The sequence below is a fragment of the Melanaphis sacchari genome, unplaced genomic scaffold (assembly GCF_002803265.2).
Source record: "Melanaphis sacchari strain LSU unplaced genomic scaffold, SCAv2.0 Contig120_pilon_pilon, whole genome shotgun sequence".
Taxonomy (NCBI): Eukaryota; Metazoa; Arthropoda; class Insecta; order Hemiptera; family Aphididae; genus Melanaphis; species Melanaphis sacchari.
This window is the reverse complement of record NW_020270473.1, coordinates 245,832-266,887: the sequence shown is the minus strand read 5'-3', so window position 1 is coordinate 266,887 and position 21,056 is coordinate 245,832. Positions and strand designations below refer to the sequence as shown.

Sequence of the window (21,056 nt, the reverse complement as noted above, 5' to 3'; positions counted from 1 at the left end):
TTAGTGGAGTTAGACGGTGAAAATTAATACAGGGGAGTGTCCGGTGTAAAGAAATTCATGAACATGCCAATTTTGCCACGTTAAAAAAAAATAGAACATCTCCGTAAAGGCAGCTTTTAAAAATCGATTTATATGAATACTGCAAGTGGTACAGGTGGTCACTTAGAAACAGAGTTTTGGAACAAATATATTATATTTCAACATTTTGAGAAGAAAAAATCGTAATATATTATTAAATGATTTCTGGATTTGTTCCCGAATAGTAGAAATTAAGTTGAACTTATTTTCGTGACAATTAAAAAACTTATTTTTGAAATACTTTCTACGCAAATCCATCGATATAATGCATTCTTGATATTGGTTTAAATTATCAAAAATTATATTACAATAAATTGCAAGTGAGTTTTGTAAACAAAAATAAGCATTTTCAAACCTAGTTAAGTAAGTTTGAATCGAATTTACAATATTTTTGCGAGAATACAACAAAACCTGATACTATTACTTACGAATAGAAAAATAACATTTATATTACCAATGATCCTTTTTTTATTCTTCATTGTTTACATTCTATTCATTGTAATTTTACAATATATATACGATAAAATTGTATTAACGTATTATCGTTTTTCAAAAGATTTGGATTCTTAGTCCCAACTTTTTCACAGTATATGATAGATTATAATATGTACACTAAACACAATAAAATATAACTTCTAAGTATTAAAATTTTGAAAAATATAATGATTTATTTTATAACTATTTGTATTTAGTATAATACCAAACGTCATAAAACAAACAATATAAGTATAAGTGTGATTGTAAAAAGTTGTTATCGCGCGCACGACAATATACCTCCATGCATTTCTCCCGGGAAACAACGATGGTGACGTCAAAGTTGTAACAATAAATTAAACCAATAATGATTATTATTAGGTACCTGTTATTTCAGTTTTATGTGGAATTGAAAACGCGCGATGGTAGATTATACAATATTGTTACGATAAAAAGTACACCGAACCTAGTCGAATGTTTCAGTTCACAAAGCAGCATACAATAAAGACTTTTAATATAGCATAACAATAATACAAATTATTACCGTCCCGAGTGTTTTGGCCAAAAACAATAACCCTAGTATAATAATATTACGTCCAGAAATCCGTTAAAATGAATTGGTTCGATTTTTAAACGCATATTAATCTCTCATTTGGTATTGCGTTGTGGTTTTGCGCTCCAGCCATAATATTGTAATATTTGTGCATAATTACGTATATTCAATCTGTCCAACTATCGATCATACCAGTATAATATAATTATTACAGCACACTCGTTCGAATGGAAATTCTTAATATTTTTCACTTTTTGTGTTTTTAAACATAAATTATTATCAATTATCATGATATTATACGTAACATATACCTATATATACCCATATACATATATAAATATATATATATTAAAGAAAGTGATGCGAAGACAAAATAGTTTATGCGCGAGACGTTTTGGTCATTTATAATATAGCAACCATATTCGTATCAGCGTGCATATACGAGATAATAATAATATGTAAATAATTAGGTATTTCGACGCCGTTAAATTAATAATAATAACATATATATATATTATAGGATATATCTATTATAACAACGTATTCTGAAGACTGAATAATATCGATAATTATTAAATGGTTTTGGAACTGTTCGTGCGCGTAAATCAACGTCGGTTCACCGAGAGTACTTTATAAAGTTTTAAAGAAATTGGAACAAAAACGGCCGCTTAGAATGTTTTCGATTAAAACGCACTTTGACCGTGAAGTGTTCGTCCAAAGACGTTAATATGAACAGATGCCGATCGTTTAAATTTCCAACACGAATGTCGAGTGAGAATTGGAGCTATTGGTTTTCTCGGATATTGACTAGTATTCGTTTCAGTAAACACTTAACAAAAAAATTGACATCGCAGACTGTAGTCGTCGTACTATTCAACGGATGGGAAACGACGAAAACTCAAATAACCATATATAACAGTAGTCGTCGAAATAGTGTGGTTATTGACAACGATATGTCACGGTTTTATAAAAAACACAGATCGTATCGATTTCCCTCGGAGCAATTGAAACCGACTGGAGCGTGATTGTCACCTCACGAAAAACTCTAAAAAGGTACCCAATATCGGTCGACATATTAATTTTTCATCTATGCGTTACGTCATCTTTTAAGTGTATAGAGTATGGACGTACAGTTTATATTTACAAAATTCCATATACGGCATATGTGAGCATAAAAGCGGCCAGTTCAAAGTGTATCGTTATATTGTTGTTGTTTTTCGTAAGTACGACCCGGAAAATCCAACTGCAGAAAGTTTTGTTCCGACCGTATAATAAATTATATCGGTGGGAATTGCACGGACAAAATAGAGCGATATTATAAATCGACGACGGTGATCAGATTTGGGGGATTGATAAAAAATCTCCAGAGGATTACGTGTGGGATAGAGGTGGTGGCGGCCTTGTTGTTTTTACTTGCCATACATAGGTAAACGTATGTGTACAAGTTCAAAACCGTAAAAAACGACTTCGTACGTACGTCCGATATACGTATGAAAGACTAAATCGTACGAATTTATTTATACGTATGATATGCGCGCGTGTATGTATGTGTGTGCGTGGCAAAGTTGGCCCTATGTTAGCGTTGTTGAAAAACGAAAGTTTTTTTGGTCTATGACGAAATAAAATGAACACAAAATACTGAGAAATTCTATTTTTCTTTCACTTTCACACTTGCACAGTAAGTAATTGTTTTAACCTGACCTAACCTAGTTCTAAGACTTTTCGTTTGTGACTTATCGGCGTAGTTGACCTCCGACAGCGACTATACGGTTATATTTCACGCAGTCTCGTCGTGAGAGTGTTTATAATGTAACTTCTCGTCACGTCCGTTCGGAAATTATGTATTGAGGAAAATAGTTTTTATCGACATCATAATGTAACGAGTAATAAATTAAACGATACAACTTATAGTGTAATACTTATAAGTTTTATAATAGCTACGTTAAAAATAGTTAAAACAATGATATAAATGTTTAATTTTTCATTCTTTATTTTAATAAAAAACAAAAAAATAATTTTTTTATCATCTGTGAGAAATTTTTTAATATGATATACTCATATTATTATATAAAAATGAAACCACACGCACGCCTATTCGCCACATTTCGTTTACGACCCAACGAATGCCGCACGCACACTGTGCGTTATAATATACTTTCACACATCTGTCCATCATTTGTGCAGTGGCGGAGGAGATGATCTACTGCTAGAACCATTAAGTCCGTATTATTTTAGAATGTAATAAAAAAAATTAATTTAGTCCCATCGTCCTCATAGTTTAACTGAAATCAAGTTCGAAAGGTCTAGACACGTCCCAAGCTCGGTGCCTGATGCAATGATGGTGGCAGCAATACACGTTCACATTCACACTCAGTCCTGCAACCACAGTAATTGAGCTTGTCTATTGTATCCGACCCAAATGCCATCGCCACCTAGGTTTTTATTAATTTTATCGAAACCAAGTTTTTCAAAGTGTGTTTATTACACCGACCCTCATTTCATCATACACATACACTCTCACGCATCTTCAACCACAAGCATCGACCACTCTTCCTCGAATCAGCCCAAGTAAACTGATACCCTTGGGTCAGGCTTAATTAAAACTCTATAATTGACATGCCCATACAAAGTAAACTCAAGCGGGAAGACATATCTAAATGCAATAAAGTACACATTCATTTTTTTTTTTTTTAAATAGAAGTAAAATAAAAAATTCAATGTATTTTATAAAAATGACAATAATTTGATCATATTATATTTATATATTATATAAAAAACATTTCAAAAGCATTATGTGAATTTTATTCGAGATTTGTTTACTTCATCGAGAATTTAATGTTATACTAATTATTGAATAATTAAAATATTTAACTTTTTTCTTCATGCGTGCGCATCAAGATCATTTTTTTTTTTTTATTTAAATCCCCCCCCTTTTTTTTTTTTTTTTTTTTTATTTAAATTAAATTTTTTTTTTTTTTTTTTTTTTTTTTTTTGATTTTAACTAACAAAGATTTAATTTTATTAGCATTTGATAAATTTAGTATAAGTTTAAGTTTGTATTTATGTTTGTAATTATCTTATTTCAAACATTTTGCCAACGATTTTATAAACTTCTATATAACTTGTTAAATTTTTAAATAATTTTAAAACAATGTTTTTAAATATGAAAAACTTATAATTTCAATTTTTTTAAAAATAATGTACCTTTTTACAATTTAAAAGCATAGAGAAGAATTCAATTTAAAACAATTTTATTTGCTGACTATATATGAAAAATAGGGAAAATAAGTGTAATATTACATTTTGTATGCAGTTAGAAAAACTTGAAATAAATTTCAAGTCATATTTTTAAAGTGTCACATAACCTTTATACTTGAACAAAATATTTATAAACGTTACTATGTGATTTTATATAAGCATCACGTATAAAGTGAAGAGTAACTTTCATCATTATTGTACTATCTATTCTTCGGTTCAAATATGATGGTACTACTTCAGGATGACATTGAATTTTTTAATTTATTGTTGTTAATCTTGGTCACTCTTTTATGTTATCCGCTTCACCATGCTAAGCCAGACAAAATCCAATGACAAATATAATTCACTAAATTAAATTATATACAGTCTATAATAATTGTCTTCACATTATTGTTTTATTACACACTACTTCTGTAATGTATTATTAAAAAATTAGTCTTACAAGTTACAACAATGATTATCAAGATTCCTCAATCATATCATTGAATATAACTGAAAAAGTATCTCAGAATTTTTACAAATATCGATTATACAGTATTCTGCATAAGTCATAAGATAATATATCATGGACTCAGATAGCTATTATATTATACCTTATAGGAATAATCAAAATCTCTACTGTGTCTGTCATGCTTGGTTAACTAGGACCCTATTATCGCATCGCTTTTCAGAAGAATATGATATTCAAAAACGTCAATTTGTCAGACTTATTAATCTTAGATAGTAATTTTTGTTCATATATTATCTTAAACATACTATTGATGCGTAAATATTAAAGTTTAACCAATTATCTACAATAATAATGTTTCAACATTTTTTTTTTTTTTAATAATAACTGAAATTAAAGCAGTCAGTTTTAATTTCAATTAATGTTATTGTGGTGTACAACTAAGCCCATCTAAATTTAAATCTATATGTTAATTAATAACTAATAGCTATTTTTTCAATAAAATATAGAGTTAAAATTAAATTATGAAACATTTTCATAAATAATAAAAATTAAGATAACACAAAGATTATTTACAACTTTTCACAATTAAATTATCTGTTAATGTTTTTTTTTTTTTTTTAATAAAAGTTAATTAGTTAATTATTTTGTTCTTTGGTATAATAATTACTCCGCATTATTAAAGTGCGTTGTTTTATTTATTACGTAATCTTTAGCTGTACAGAGTTTGTTCTAAGCAATTATCGTTATAATATATAGGATATAGATAATTAATGACGACTATTAAAGTATTTATTTTTGTGATCTTACCAGAACTGCTGACGACAACTACTGCAACAACCAACAACAAAGTCCTAGAGCTCCACGAGTCCACTGCGACTGCATATGTAAACGGCTGCATGTCTCTGAAGATTGGACCAGCTTCCGTAATTTAGCCTTACATTTATGCGTACTGCATATTATGTTTCACGTTACAGAATTTTGTTGGAAATCTGAAATGAAACCCAAATTGAAATTTTGTATTACCATTTTAATAAACTAAATTGGAAACACAGAAATAATATTGATAGTAATAAGTAGGCACTCACTGTTTTGGAAACGTTAAAAATATTTTTATTTTTAGATATTGGCTTATAAAGAACAAAGTATTTTCTAATTTTTGCTGTTGTATATAATTTCAATTACAACATACTGTTTAATTTTTTTTTTTAATTATTATTATTATTATTATTATTACTCGTTACGTTGCTGAAGTGCGTCAATGTATAATACAATACATACAATCAACTTATTAGACAACAATAATGGTGAGTAGTGACAAATATGTGTATATTGGTATGGTAATTAGTATATACAAATATATGACATAGGCAAATGATTAACGCACTAGAGCAGTGCTAGTCTTTGATGTTGACACTAATCGATCTCAAGTACACGCATGCTTCACGAATTATACAATGCATGCTGTATAATTATGTAATATAATATTATTATTTATTTTAATATGTAGTAGGTACATATATATATTTTGATGTGGTTTGTAACATAGTCAAGTGTTTGTGATTCAGCTATTTGGTCTCCCAAATGATCTGGTCATGTTGGAAAATCTGGGCACGAATCAATTGTTTCCGGCGTTTAATTTATATATATATATATATATATATTTATATTTATACACACAATGATGTACTGTATGTAGTCTATTCCTTACTAGAATTTGTCTCATCGATCGTTTCAAAATCTGTCACGTTGGAAAACCAAATCCGGCCAGTTTCTCTTGGAATTAAATTTTAGTGATCAAAATAATAAGTCATAGAAAAAATGTTATTGCCCAAGTATCAAAATCACTAGGTGCAGACGTTAGTTGGTACTGGTATGAATAAAGACTATACATGTACTGAAATTTTATGTGTTTTCCAAGGTTGTATTTATTTTCCAGTAACTTCTGTTATAGGTTATAGTGCAGTAGTTTACAAACGGAGGAGAGGAGTTTCCTCTAGGGGAGAATTTAGATACTGCACGGAGGGGAATATAGTGATAATAAAGTCTCTGTAAGTCTGGCTTTTCCCCACTTTTACAAATTAAAAGCAAACAAAGAAATTGGTTGGATGTAGGAAACGATATGCGTTGCGTGTTATCAAAAATATCTCGACGGATTATGGACTTGGTGAGAAAAAACAATCACAAATTTCCCATTGAATTTATTTAACTTATAATATTTAATATAAAACTATTTCTATAATTTATGTATTAAAATTGTACAAATTATATTATTAATAATTAAGTTGATTTATAATTAATTTTTAAAATGAAAAAAAAAAGTCATTATTAGTTGTATAATATATAGTTATTTTGTATCACAAAAAAAAGTCTTTTTTTTTTATATATTTTAAATATTTTTTAAATGTTGTAAAATTAAGTGAAGACGTGAGATTTTTGAAAAGTTGCAATAGGAGAATAGAATAAAAAAAATTAGAAACTATTGTTATAGTGTGTGAAGCATGTAGTTATATCAAAACTGATCCCAAAGTATCAATCTCAAATTGAATTTATTTTCGACGCGATCGAATTTTATATTATATCATCTCCACAATAATTGCAAAATGTATTATTATAACAAAATAAATTATTGCAGACATTAATGTATACGTATTTCAATAATATGAATAATTTTAATGTTATGAATTATCACTTGACTTTTTGCTTGTTTCGTTATCGTACTAAAAGTAATAATTGTCATTGGATGTATGTTTCATACACATTGTACATACTACAAGTGTAAAGCAGTATAATATACAATTGCGTTTTCATAAAATATAGAAAACTTTTCGGGGTTTTGAAAAGAGCATATGATAATAATGAAGATGATAATAATAATAATAATAATAATACGGAGAAGTGGTAAAGAATAATTGTTTGGCCACTTGATTTAACTACTCAGTGGATTTTCAGTTAAATATAAGAGTTCCGGTTGTTAGTCGTTCGGTTGTTTTAATAATTTTATTAGGTACATAATAATAAATCTTCCTAATCGTAATATTTCCGACGTAAATTTTTTTTTTTATTCTATTGTATAGTCTGTATGTATGTAAATGTATTTTTAAGAATATTATATGTTTTTTTTTTTTGTTTTCTGTAGTTTGTGGCTTAGAATTCTACAGTATATCGTTCATTTCACGTATTTTCTTCTACACTCACAAATACATATAATTGTGTTTTTATTTTTTTTAAATTTTATTTTATTTTATCAAACCTCCAATGGAAATTCGTAAAAGCATTTTCACTTGTATCATTATTTACGTGCATACTGCATATATTAATGTTCCGAAGGACGCAAATTTGAGTGGGCTACCGTTACAAATTAACTCGCCTTTGATCAGACATGCTATTAATTTATTGTGTTAACAATGACGGTAATAATATTATTAAATTAAAAAACAACAATATAGTGTTCGGTTGTAGTGAGGTTTTATAAAATTATTTAATGTGGTTAAATATTCAAACGATAAAACTGTTATGTTGCTTATACGTGAATAATAAACACGAGATTGTTTCAACGTTATTATTTTTATAATTATTATGTTATAGAAAAAATATTTTAAAATTGACGAAACATATTATTTTATCCTAAACTACATTATTTCTGAGCACAAAAATGCAAAAAATCAATATATGATTTGATTCATACGTCATTGTATATCAATATACTGTAATTTTAAAATAGTAAAAGTTGTGATTTATGAAATAGTCAATCAATACTGCAGATACATAATGGTAAATAATAAATAGTACAAGCATTTGTATAAATGATAATTTTTTAATAGATCATACCTGTATAATACATAATATGAGACTAAATAATAGCAATATAATAAATCACAGATTAACAACAAAAAAAAGTATGAAATATTATTTTTATTTTTAGGTTTTTATTAATAAATTTGAATTTGAAAAAAAACAATACATATTTATATTTTTTCAAATTAACTTAATCACCAAGTAGTTAATAATTATTTGAAACAAAAATATGATAATATTAATTGATGATAATTAAAGACTATGTGTAATTATTTGCAAATAATCTGCTTTATAAGCACATATTTTTTAAAGTTTCTAACTCGATTATCGTGAGTTTGTTTCAATAATGGTGGTTACTGTCTTGCGATTAATCATTTAATTATTAATTAAGTAATACGTTTTTTTTTTTTTTTTTTTTGTAGGATATTAAAACATTTTAATTAAGACAGGTAAATTGATTTTTGATTAATTTAAAAATAAATGAAAGCAGTTATGCCATCCCTACTCTGAAATGTTTGTTGGCGGTCAACTAATTAGGAACTGAGTATTTCAAAAAAAAAATTATATTTTTTAATCAGGAGGATGAAAACTTTTTATTTTAACAGTAGTAAAAGTTATTTATTGTTTGTAAATTAAAAATACTTGAGTTACGGTTCCAATAGTTTGGTATATTTATTACATAATATATTTTCTTTTCTTTAGTTATCTATGCTTTTTCTTTTATCTCTTCAGCCGTTATTTCAGATTCAACTTTAAAAATGTTTGAAAATGACTTTTTTATTTGCATGGGTCGTAACACTTGTAACGGTTATTGACTATTATATCACTGCTACTTATAGTTTTTGTACATTTTAATCGCATTTTTATAATTATGTTAACTTACGTTAAATAAAATCAATTCAAAAATATATTTTTTAGTAAAAAATATAATATACACTATTTTCATATACTATCCATTTTCGCATTTTCAATTCAAAATAATCTGTAGAAAATATATCATATATAATTTAACTAGAACAATATCTATATTCATCTAATTGCTTCTAAAGTGTTAAATTTCTTTATTGCTTCACTCATTCATTTACAAGTATAATATAAATAATATAATGGTATGCAAATATTTTATTTTATTATATATATACACGTAAAAAGACTATTTCTGTTGTAACAGATCTCTAAACGCATATTACATTTTGTAAGACGATGATACAAAAAGCTCTTCTGGACTAGCAAATGTCATTCTTTTCAATACATTATTATTGTTTTCCTTTGAACTTTATGTTCAACAAATGTAAATATATGCATCTATTATATTATACAACGTCTTACATTTGCACGGAATGAAATCGTTTTAAAACTGAACTATAAGACCGTTGTTCTTACATCATTGTCTACGTATATATCAGTATAAGGTTATCATTATTATTACTATAATGTATTTTAAAGCATTTTTATATAGTTTGAAGAGCATACTGTTAATAATATATTTTTGTGATATTTATACACACACACACACACACACACACACACATATATATATATATATATATATATATTATGTGACAGTGGACATAAACCTATCATGTGAATCGTTCAAAATAAATAAATAATGATTTTTTTTTTCTTCCTTTAAATTTACAGTAGTATAATACATACTCGTACATTTATTGTTATAATACTAAATACTATAATAAGGTATGTTATAAAGTAAAGTTAGAAGTAAAAAATATGCTATAATGCAATTTTGATGTAAATATTATAATATTATAATATATATATATATTATATATATTATATAATATAAAACAAACGCTCAAAAAAAAAAAAATAATAATAATAATAATATGTTATAAAATTAATAAAAGTATTAATATATATATTTTTTTTTTAACTATTCACACTATTAAAATGTTTTATATGAAACATCTACATGGTATTTTAAATTTTCAAAACTTAATGATATTATATATTCTTATATATATATATATATATATATATATATATTTGAAAAGCGTCAATGCATATTGTTATATATAATAAAAATATCTAAAACATACCATAAACATGCATTTTTATAGTTGAAATATCATCAATTTTATTCAAAATATGCAAAATAAAAACATCACAATGTACCTCATCATAAGGTGATTTGTAGACATAACTGTAAAAAGCAATAATCAGAAGTCGAAAAAAACATACTATTGCATATAAATCTTAGCTCCACTTAAAAGTGTATTTACTAGGTTAAAAATTGCATAATGCATGTTGATCAACATACATCATTATATCAATACTTAATTAACTTTGTGGTAAATGATTGCCTTGTGATGAACTACTATAAAAATTTCATATATTATATTAACGAAAGAAATACATAGAAGGAATAACTTATATGTTTTTTAATGTAAATTTTCATAATTTATTAATACAATCCTTAATAAATTAAAAATATGATCTTCTAGGTACAAGTATTTTAAATTTTTGGAATACAATTAGTGCATATATAAACCAAACTAGAAGTTTAAATATATATATGTGTATCTTATTAAAAATGAAATAGTTTTTAGCAGAGTATGCAAATACTATAATAACGTTACAGTGACAAAAAAAAACGATTGAAATTTTTAAACCTAATTATAACGGAAAACGATAAACTTAAACAATTAAATAACACAAAACAATATACAACAGTTAACAAAATATATATCTTTAAACAAAACATAACCAACAATTTTATATATTATAGTATATAATTAATAGTTATAAATTAAAATGAATATACATTTTATTATAACACTGGTTTCATGAAAATATTTATTTTACGCGATTCATTTTTATTTAACCAAGAACTAATTTTATTCCGTATCCGGGCTATTTCCACATTAGATGTTATTATAAAATTTAATAATTAATAGGTAAGTATAAATAAGATAATTCTATTGCCAATAATTAATAATAATTTTAACTATAAAAATAAAAATTAGTGATGCTCCATAGAACCGGGATTACCAATTATTATTTTTTAAGAACCACATTAGGAATCTGAAAATGTTTTGTGGGCCATCAAAATTGTAAGTACATATTTTTAACATATAATGGGTATTATTTTAAAATTTAATTTAATGAAAACATATTATATTATTACATTTATGGTATGTATTCTTTGTCAACGGGGTGGATAAAATTTGTTCAAGGGCCGTATGCGGCCCGCAGACGGTCATTTGGTGACCACTGCTATAGAGTAATGTCCTGCAATATTAAACTGAACTACGGTCAAAACTAATATCTGTCCGATAATATTCATCAATTTATGTCAATTTGTTTTCGGATGTTACAGTGCCCACAACATACATTCAACATTTTTTATTACAACTTTTAAAAAACAATTCATTTAGAGATGTTTATTGAATTGGTTAAAGAAATAAAATTTTTATATACGATATGAGTGAAAAAAAATATAGAGACCACCTGCTCAGAATTGTTGAAGTATCTGTATTGGACAATTTTATTATTTGTAATTTGTAAATTTTAAAATACTAAAAACAAATTTTAGTTTTAATTATTTATAATCTTTCTGGCTAAAGTTTTTTATTTTTTTGTCTTGTAGGTTAGAGTCGAACGTAGCTTTTCTGGTTTAAAGTGTATATTGTCCGACTTCAGAAGTTTAATTTCTAATTATTTATTAGAAGATATATTAATTGTTAGCAAAAACAATCAATGATTTATAAAATGTATATTATTTTTTTTTTTAAATGAATTTATAAATATATTTTATATTGATATTAGGCATAGGTATTTATTTTGTTATTTGTGAATGTAGTTTGTACTATTTAATAATAGTAATATCAAGTATAATAAGTATAAATTATGCATTCTATAACTCAATATCTCTATACGCCATAGTACGAGTATATTAGGTATATAGATTGCCAATATAATATTTTAATATTATATTATAAAAATATAAATTATAGATGCTTATTATTTTGTCAATTGTAGTAAGGTATAAATAAATGCAGCTAAATTATGTCAAATAATCATTACAAAATATAAATTCCTGTAATCCTGTGTTAATGTCATTTTCATACACAATATTGTAAAAATGTATTTCTGAATAGCAATAAACGCAAAACTTGAATAACGTTTTAATTCTAAATAACAATAAACGCAAAAGTTAAACAACGTTTTAACTCTGAATAAAGATAAATTCAAAGAAGAATGACGTTTAAATTCTGAATAATGATAAACGCAAAATTTGTATAACGTTTTAATTGTAAATAACGTATACCTAACGAATTTTTTTTCAAATGCAAATCCAAGTTCTCAGAGTAAAATTATTTACAACACATTAGATAAATTTGATTAAACACATAATAATAATAATAATAATATACAACATAATTGTATTATGTTTTCAATGTAAGTGCTTATATCATATCTACTTAGTCATTATTATTATTATTTTTTATTTAAGTTTATGCTTGTTTGATTTAATTAGGTTTACTCAATAACACTTTAAATTTTAAAATAAAATAAAATTTTATAAACTATCGATTTGAAAGTATATAAAAGAAAAATTAATATGAATTAATTCCCGGAGGAAAGTAATAAATTCACCAGGGAGGGGAGAAGGCGATCAATATTGCATGTAATATTGTATTATACAACTTTAAGTTTATAAACTATTATTTCATGATCAAATAAAAGTTAATTTATATCATTCAATTCACGTAATTTATTTGTATTTAACTTATAAATTATTGTATTTATTATTATTTTTTTACTTTTTCTAAAAGATATTTAAATCTATTTAAAATATGATGATTTTCAGCATAATATTAGCAGTCTCATTGTGAATTTTCACAAGTCGAATGTATTTTATGCTGTTATTTTATGTCATCTATTTATACATACTGAAATATTATAATATTACCTGACACTATTCATTTTAAATTATAAAATTGTTTTCAGAAAAGGTATCAACTTGTTCTAACGATGAAACAACACATATATAAATGGTATTATTTTGCCTATACATGTCGCCGTGTTATCTTTAAAATATGCTACAATAAACTAATTTTATTTATGAATACTTATTCAACTAGTTAAAAATGTATAGACTTTATTTATTATTTTAGACAAATAAATAATAATACAATATTAAATATCAAGTATACAATAATATAATACTATAATACTATAGAATCTTGTATATTTGTTTGTTGTCTTGAAGTGTTTTTATTTATTTATTTTTTTTAATTTAAACGTAAATGTTATTGTTATTTATGAATTTCGGATGGTAATCATAGCGATGCTATGAAAAATAAAAATAAATAATATTAAAATTATGTACAAATCAATGTTATCAGGTTTTTAGTAAAATGACTTTCAAAATCTAGTTACTCCTTATAACTGGATAGTGTATTAACTTTTATAGATACGCCTTATATTACATATTATTACGTAAATAATTTGTATAAAAATAGTATAATATTTATTAGAATTAATTAATTATATAATTAATAATAAATAACTTACTTGAAAGTTGAAGGAAAACCACCATATCATTAAATATGATATTCATTTAAATAACATACATAATTATAATACACATCGCATTTTATTATAATTTTTCTTTTACTACGAGCCAATGGAATTTTATAACGATATGATAATACTAGTCGTCAATTAGTCAGCCCAAGCATACGTACGTAATGAAAAATGATATGTATTGTGTAAAGAAAGAAAACAATTGATATTTATAATGAACAAATAGTGAATAAATCCGTGTATCGACGTCCAATGGTTACTGTATAGCATTATAATACAAATTGTTAAATTATTACCAAAATTAATCGTAAATGTTTAATTTTTTTTTTATACCATTTTGTTTTTTCCTTGTAAAGGTGGATTTTTTTTTTTCAGTAAATATTCGCAGTCACGGATTTGCGGCTAATAATATAATAATATCATAACGACCGACCGCCACCGCCACTGTCGATGATTTATGTGCGTGGGTGTTGTTTTTGCCAAAATACGACAGGTAAGTCGAACAGTTTTTGAAGCGAAACCCGACCGGTGGCGGTGGTGGCAGTGGTTTTGGACCAAAACGCACGAGAGGGTGGCCGAGGCTGACGCGATAAATCTTACCCACCAAAACCCCGTACAAGCGCGCGAACACGCCCACTCCGCGTTCGGCTGCAACGCTCTACAGTGCGCGCTGCGAGTGTGTATGGTTATTATTCACCCGACGCCGGAAACGATAGCAGCGCCCAACGTTTTAATCAAACGGATCGTCCGATTTACATACACACAAATGTATATGACGCGAATAATATATTTTGTCTGTTTAATAATAATGGCCATTGGCCGTTGTAGCCGTGACCGTGTAATAATATAATAATGCTTGCTTGTGTGTGTGTGTGTGTGTTTATGTGTATGTGTGCGCGCGTGTCAAATGTAACTAATATTGTAGTATATTGAGTATTGCACTATACAATAACTATCTATCTATTATTTATATTGATAAAAGTTATTGTGTGTCAGCAACAACCGAATATATTGCACGTACACGTGGAATCCCATACACGAGGATGTACACCTCGAAGCGATTTTTAATTTTTGCAATTTGACTAAAGGCTCAGACAGAAATTACATTTGGCTTATGAAAAATCAATATTTTTTGTTTGTATACGATGGCCATTTTGTCTAAATTAAATAAAATATTTACTATAGCTGTATACAATTATTGTACACCTGTATTTTGCATTCGGTCAAAACTGTAGAAATAAATGTGTTAAAATTACTATGATTTGTAAACTTTATTATAACGGATTTTAAGACAGAATAAATCTACTGGAATAATATTGTCACGGACAACGCCGTGCAGAATCAACTATATATTTATAATTAATAATAATGTATACTTCATTATAAAAACCTCAAATGAATAACTTACATGCATATTCATAGTCTTCAACAGAATCCAGAAGATGTTTGTCAATAGAATTTTTTATTTTCAACACAATTAATTATACTGAATCCAATTGACACACAAAAACTAACATTTTTTTTTTTTTTTTTTTTTAATTAAACTATTACTATTAGTAAAAAAAAATTAAATAACTATTGTGATTGGATATCATTTTAAATATGTATTATATACTTGATAAAAACAATTAAAATAATTGTGTTCAAAATTTGGGCAGTTTACATTTCAAACAGTTTAATAAGGTGTAAATCCACGGACATTTATCATGGTTTTCATTGTACAGGATCAACTTGTATAACTAAAGCAAAGATTTAACAAATTTCGTGGTAATCCGATGACGTCCGACTGAGAAATGAAAATGGCATTGAAGAAAAGGGAATGCGGTGGACAAATATAGGCAAAAACAGCTATGTATGTTTATGTCCAAGAAATGTTTACGCTTTTTTATATTTATACTTGACGAACTTGAAAATTACCTATAAGTTTAATATCGTAATAATATACAATCATTATTAATTTATTTATGTACAAATTTAATTTTATCTGTTCTTCGTTTATGTTATAGAATTTATGATTTTGGCTAAATAGGTAGTTATGAATAGCGCGTAAAAAATAAACTATTGTAGGACTTCCACCAATGAATCAATAATAAAAACCAATCTAAATTAAATCGTTTTCAGGAAATATACTATTGAGTCCACTGTTTTATTTCCATCGTTATTTAAAGGCTATAGATTCCGTTACGTTCTAGATTTAATGTTTGAAATTATCAACAATAACAGATTTTTCAATTTTCAGTTGATTAATTGTAGACATAATGTAATAATGTACTGACATAATATGTTATTTAGATCAATATATTGAATTATAGTAAATGTTTTTATAAATAAATTTAAATTATTTTTTAAATTATAATTTATTCGTAAACGTGTATTATGTAAGTATAATATAATATATATATATATATATATTATATCGGTTCCTTGAATAAATAATATATAATATTGCACCTATATTTAACACTTTATTACAAGATGACTAGTTTTATACATTTTTTTGATAACAAATTCAGTAGTATCTTAAGTATGTTACGATAACGTTAGTGTTTTGGTAAATACTCCGTTATGTTTAATTGAACTGATGTAAAAAAAAGATTTATAGTTAAGAAGGATTAGCTCAAAATCTCCATTTCATCTCTCTGAAAATTCTTGGCCATAGTTGAGGCTATAACGGGAAACACTTAAATATATATTTTAGAACAAGGATTGTGTCTGATCGTTACTTAATTATTGCATTCATAAAATCTAACTAGTGTTGAGAATATATAATTAAAAATTTATCTAGATTAAAATAAAATTGAATACATCTTTATCTATATAAATATCAGATAATTTCATTAATTTTGCAAATATCCAGTGATATAAGTGTAGGTATTAGATAAAAAAATAAATATATCATTTAAAACATTTTAAAATATAAACATAAACATAAAATAAAATAGTTTATTGATTGGAACATGTGAAATGTTATTCTCTGATTTAACAATACAAAAAAGCTTAAATTTGAAAAAATAAAAAAAGTTAATTTTTGAATAAATTTCATTAGAAAATAACAAGTCAATCTCTGAGTTAATAAAACAAAAAATCATTTGAAAAAAATAATGTTTTTAATTTTAATTTTTTTTTTTTTTTTTTTTTTTTAGCCTATAAAAATAAATTAACTAGATAAGTACTTATAGATAACTATAATTTTATTTATATGAAGATGAATACTTATACATTATAATATGTCATGAGAAAAAAATTAATAAGTTATACATTTTGGTTTAAATGTTAATATTAAGGTGCGTATTAGTTACAGCAATTATATACGATTTTCCGGAAGTCAGAATTTTGTTGTCTACACTGCTCAATTATTCTGGTAAAATATTACTATTGTAGTTTTGAGAATATTGAGTTATATTGTAAATTTCTTTTATTATTATTATATTGTGGTAATATATTATACAAACACTACCACTACGCCTGAGAACAACTTTGGCAGATTTTTATACTCAAAAATAATATCTATTACATTCGAATACCATATACTGCAAAGGATGGAAAACGGTTAAAATCAGATTGTACCATGTATACCACAATAAAATGCGCATGAAATCCTTGCTTTATCATCACCTTTGACTTCTTGTCTTTCTTTCCACATGGTAAACATATACTAATTACAAAAGATTTCACACTAAACTAAATTCACAATCAAATCTCCTAAGATCTACGTATTTCTCAAGTGAATAACGTTGTCAATCTTTGATAATTATTTATTCTACTGATCGATACCAAACCAGAATCACGATCTCGGCGAAGGCGTTATTATATTTAAATTCTCGCCTTTACGCAAATAAAGCGAAATATTCTTCAAAAGTTACGTAGGCATATAAACGAAAATATGTACACACACATATTGTTGTAACATCACCATCAGACGAATTTGTATAATTAACAATTTATACCACCGCAATCGCAGAGCGTCGCGAGTAAAAATTACAATAGTAATCTAGCTGATTTTACTTTCTCGCAAATGCACTTTGTTTAAAATTTTAAAGGAAAATGTTCAACGAAAATTGTAGTATGTTGGTAATTTTATCTTAGATGGGATATACAGCCGATTTAGATATTATTGTCATACTGTAATATTAAAGGTCACGATGCAGATCTAACACCGTTTATTGAGGCGATAAATTCCGTCAAGAATAGAACTGCATTTACAATACTATGATCGATTTTTAACTGTAGGATCATCATTGATTTAGATGTATATATTTACGCTCAGCGTGCGCAAACGCGTCAGTGAATGTGAATAAACTGGTCTTCGTGCCAAAAACACCATAACATCTATTCATCATAAAATGCCTGATTAAACGGGAGGTGAAATACACACACGCATATATTCCGACACTTACTCACCAACTGACATACATATAAACACACATATTCTCATACGACACGAACGCATATATTTTATCCTATTAAATAGCGTGACTACTGACATTAAACCTTTATGTTGCGGCATTTGGAGACCACGTAATATTATTATCTATCGCGCGCGGATTGATCCCGGAAATATGATATCAATATTATTCCGCGAACGTTCGAGTAATAGATCAGTGTCGAATGACGAAATTATTTATGAGCAACATTGTTTTCGGTGTGGTACAACAATGATGAAATACGATTAAAATTTCTCGGTTCTCGTTTCGAAATTTGTTTGGGGTAATATCATACCACAACGAAAATTTACTACTACGATACATATTGTCAAGACTAGAATTATTCGAAAGATATAATCATTATATTTTTTTAAATATAAATACGTATTGTAATAGTGTTGTTTTCGTGGTTTTTAAAAATCCCATTGCATTAATTACTGCATCCGGTCACTGGAAATTAAAACCACCTAATTCGACTTGTATACACCACATATCATATTTTAATGATGATTGTATGTATATTATCATGTTGACGTTAAACAATGCCAATTCGTGTAATTATTTCACACCAAAAAATAAAGGTTATAGCAAACTCTTGATTGTTGGCTGAAATACCATTTGACAGTGGTATATATATATATATACTTACATAATACGACGAATATAAAATAGTAGTTACGCGTAAACAACCGAGTGAGATATGTACTTACAACGGTCACGACCATGTCAAGTATTGTGTTCGAATGGATGATGGTTGTGATAATTGAGATAAATACCTACAACAAGGACTTATAGGTCAACTGTTTTTCGGCAGAAACGGCATCTCTGCTCCGGTAAATTAAAATCACGTCATATATATATATATTTAAAATCTTCCATTGACGTTAAAAAATCTGGTCAAACGTATGATTCATAATAATATTTATTTTAATAAATCAATAAATAGTGCACACGATTTCCGCATCTAAATAATAGCAATATAATAATGCAATAGAAGATGAAATGCACACGAAAATATTAATATGATAATAGTGTAGTAGTAATAATAATAATAATAATAATAATTATAAAAGTAAATAATAGTAATAATAGTACCATAAAACGTGATTTATTTATTGATTAATACCTAGTGTCGTATGTTCGGAAAACCATCATAATATCACGTTAAGTCGATGTTTGATTGTCGTTATTTGGTTTTTGTTAATATTCGTCAATACAAATGAACTTGATCATTGATTAATAAATACTATCAATAATTAGCAATCATTAATTAATAATAGTTTTTAGTTTTTGTTTATTAACTATTCAGTTATGTCGATTAGTGTAACGTTTTTCGATTGTATATTCTCGTTTTTCAAGTTGAGAGTTTCAAGATGTTTAAGGAGCGCTCTTTAGTTTTAATTTTCGTTTTACGCTCATTGTATAATTTCCGCTGAGTACCAACATTCTTCAGTTATCGTTCTCCATAAACAAATGCGTGCGTTATTCGTTGAATGTTTTAATTACATTTTTATATTGTAATAGTGGTTCCCGGCCATTAAGTGAACTATCAATTTTGTTTTAAAATAATTGGAAATTAAAACACGTTCTTCTTATAGTTGCCTATTAAAAAATGTATTATGTCTTTTAAAATGTAATTATATAAATAAATAATAAAAAAAAAAGAAAACACTACTGGAAAAATTAAATTTCAAATTTAATAAAACGTATGAAACACACAATACATATTTTATTTAATATTATTATTACGATGATATTATTATATTATAAATAAACCAATTTATTTCATTTTTATTTTGCATAACTTATAGTATCATTAATTTAATATAACTAAAATAATAATAAATACAAATCTTAGGAATAATAGCTATACAATATTGTACTGTTTAGTTTTTATTTTATTCAAGTCTAAATCATTTCTTTGCATTAAAGTCGACGTTGCTATTATTTAACACTAACATTATTCCATGCATATTATTTAAATCAACTCATCTTTATAAGATATTTATTCTGTAAGTATTATTAATCTATAACGATTTCTTATTTGTATCATAATTATAATTGAAATTGTAATTATAAACGTCAATATTTAATTGCACAGTATTATATATTATCTGCATTCAATTTGAGCTATCATACTATATATTAAAAGTTAATAAAAAATAAAAACTTCGTTAAGCGTATTTGTTTTTAAAAAAATTATAGAACCTTGCAACTATAGTAATTTCACGAGTATACACGTTGTGTATGCATATACTATACATTCCCATGTAGACGACCACATCGCAGGTATCCAATTAAAGTAGATAATATTAAAGTATATTTTATTATTCATCTGAATGAAATTGAGATTGCGTATGGTACGGTATGATAAAGTGTGAGCCTATACAGAAAGCCGTTCATCATTCGGAATTCATAGATGTATATCTAATATGATAATAATAATAGTAATAATAATGCGTTGTATGTTGTT

At 26.1% G+C, this 21,056-nt stretch overlaps 1 protein-coding gene across 2 annotated transcripts in view; it reads right to left on the bottom strand.

The window, feature by feature from the left end:
* The window catches only part of LOC112590845 (lachesin-like), a 185,789-nt gene that overhangs the window by 105,235 nt on the left and 59,498 nt on the right, over positions 1 to 21,056 (bottom strand). For both annotated transcript variants that reach the window (XM_025334420.1, XM_025334422.1), the window contains exon 2: positions 5,622 to 5,803. In XM_025334420.1, coding sequence (XP_025190205.1) covers positions 5,622 to 5,712 — 91 coding nt within the window. In that variant the 5' untranslated portion in view covers positions 5,713 to 5,803. The remainder of the gene's footprint in view (positions 1 to 5,621; positions 5,804 to 21,056) is intronic.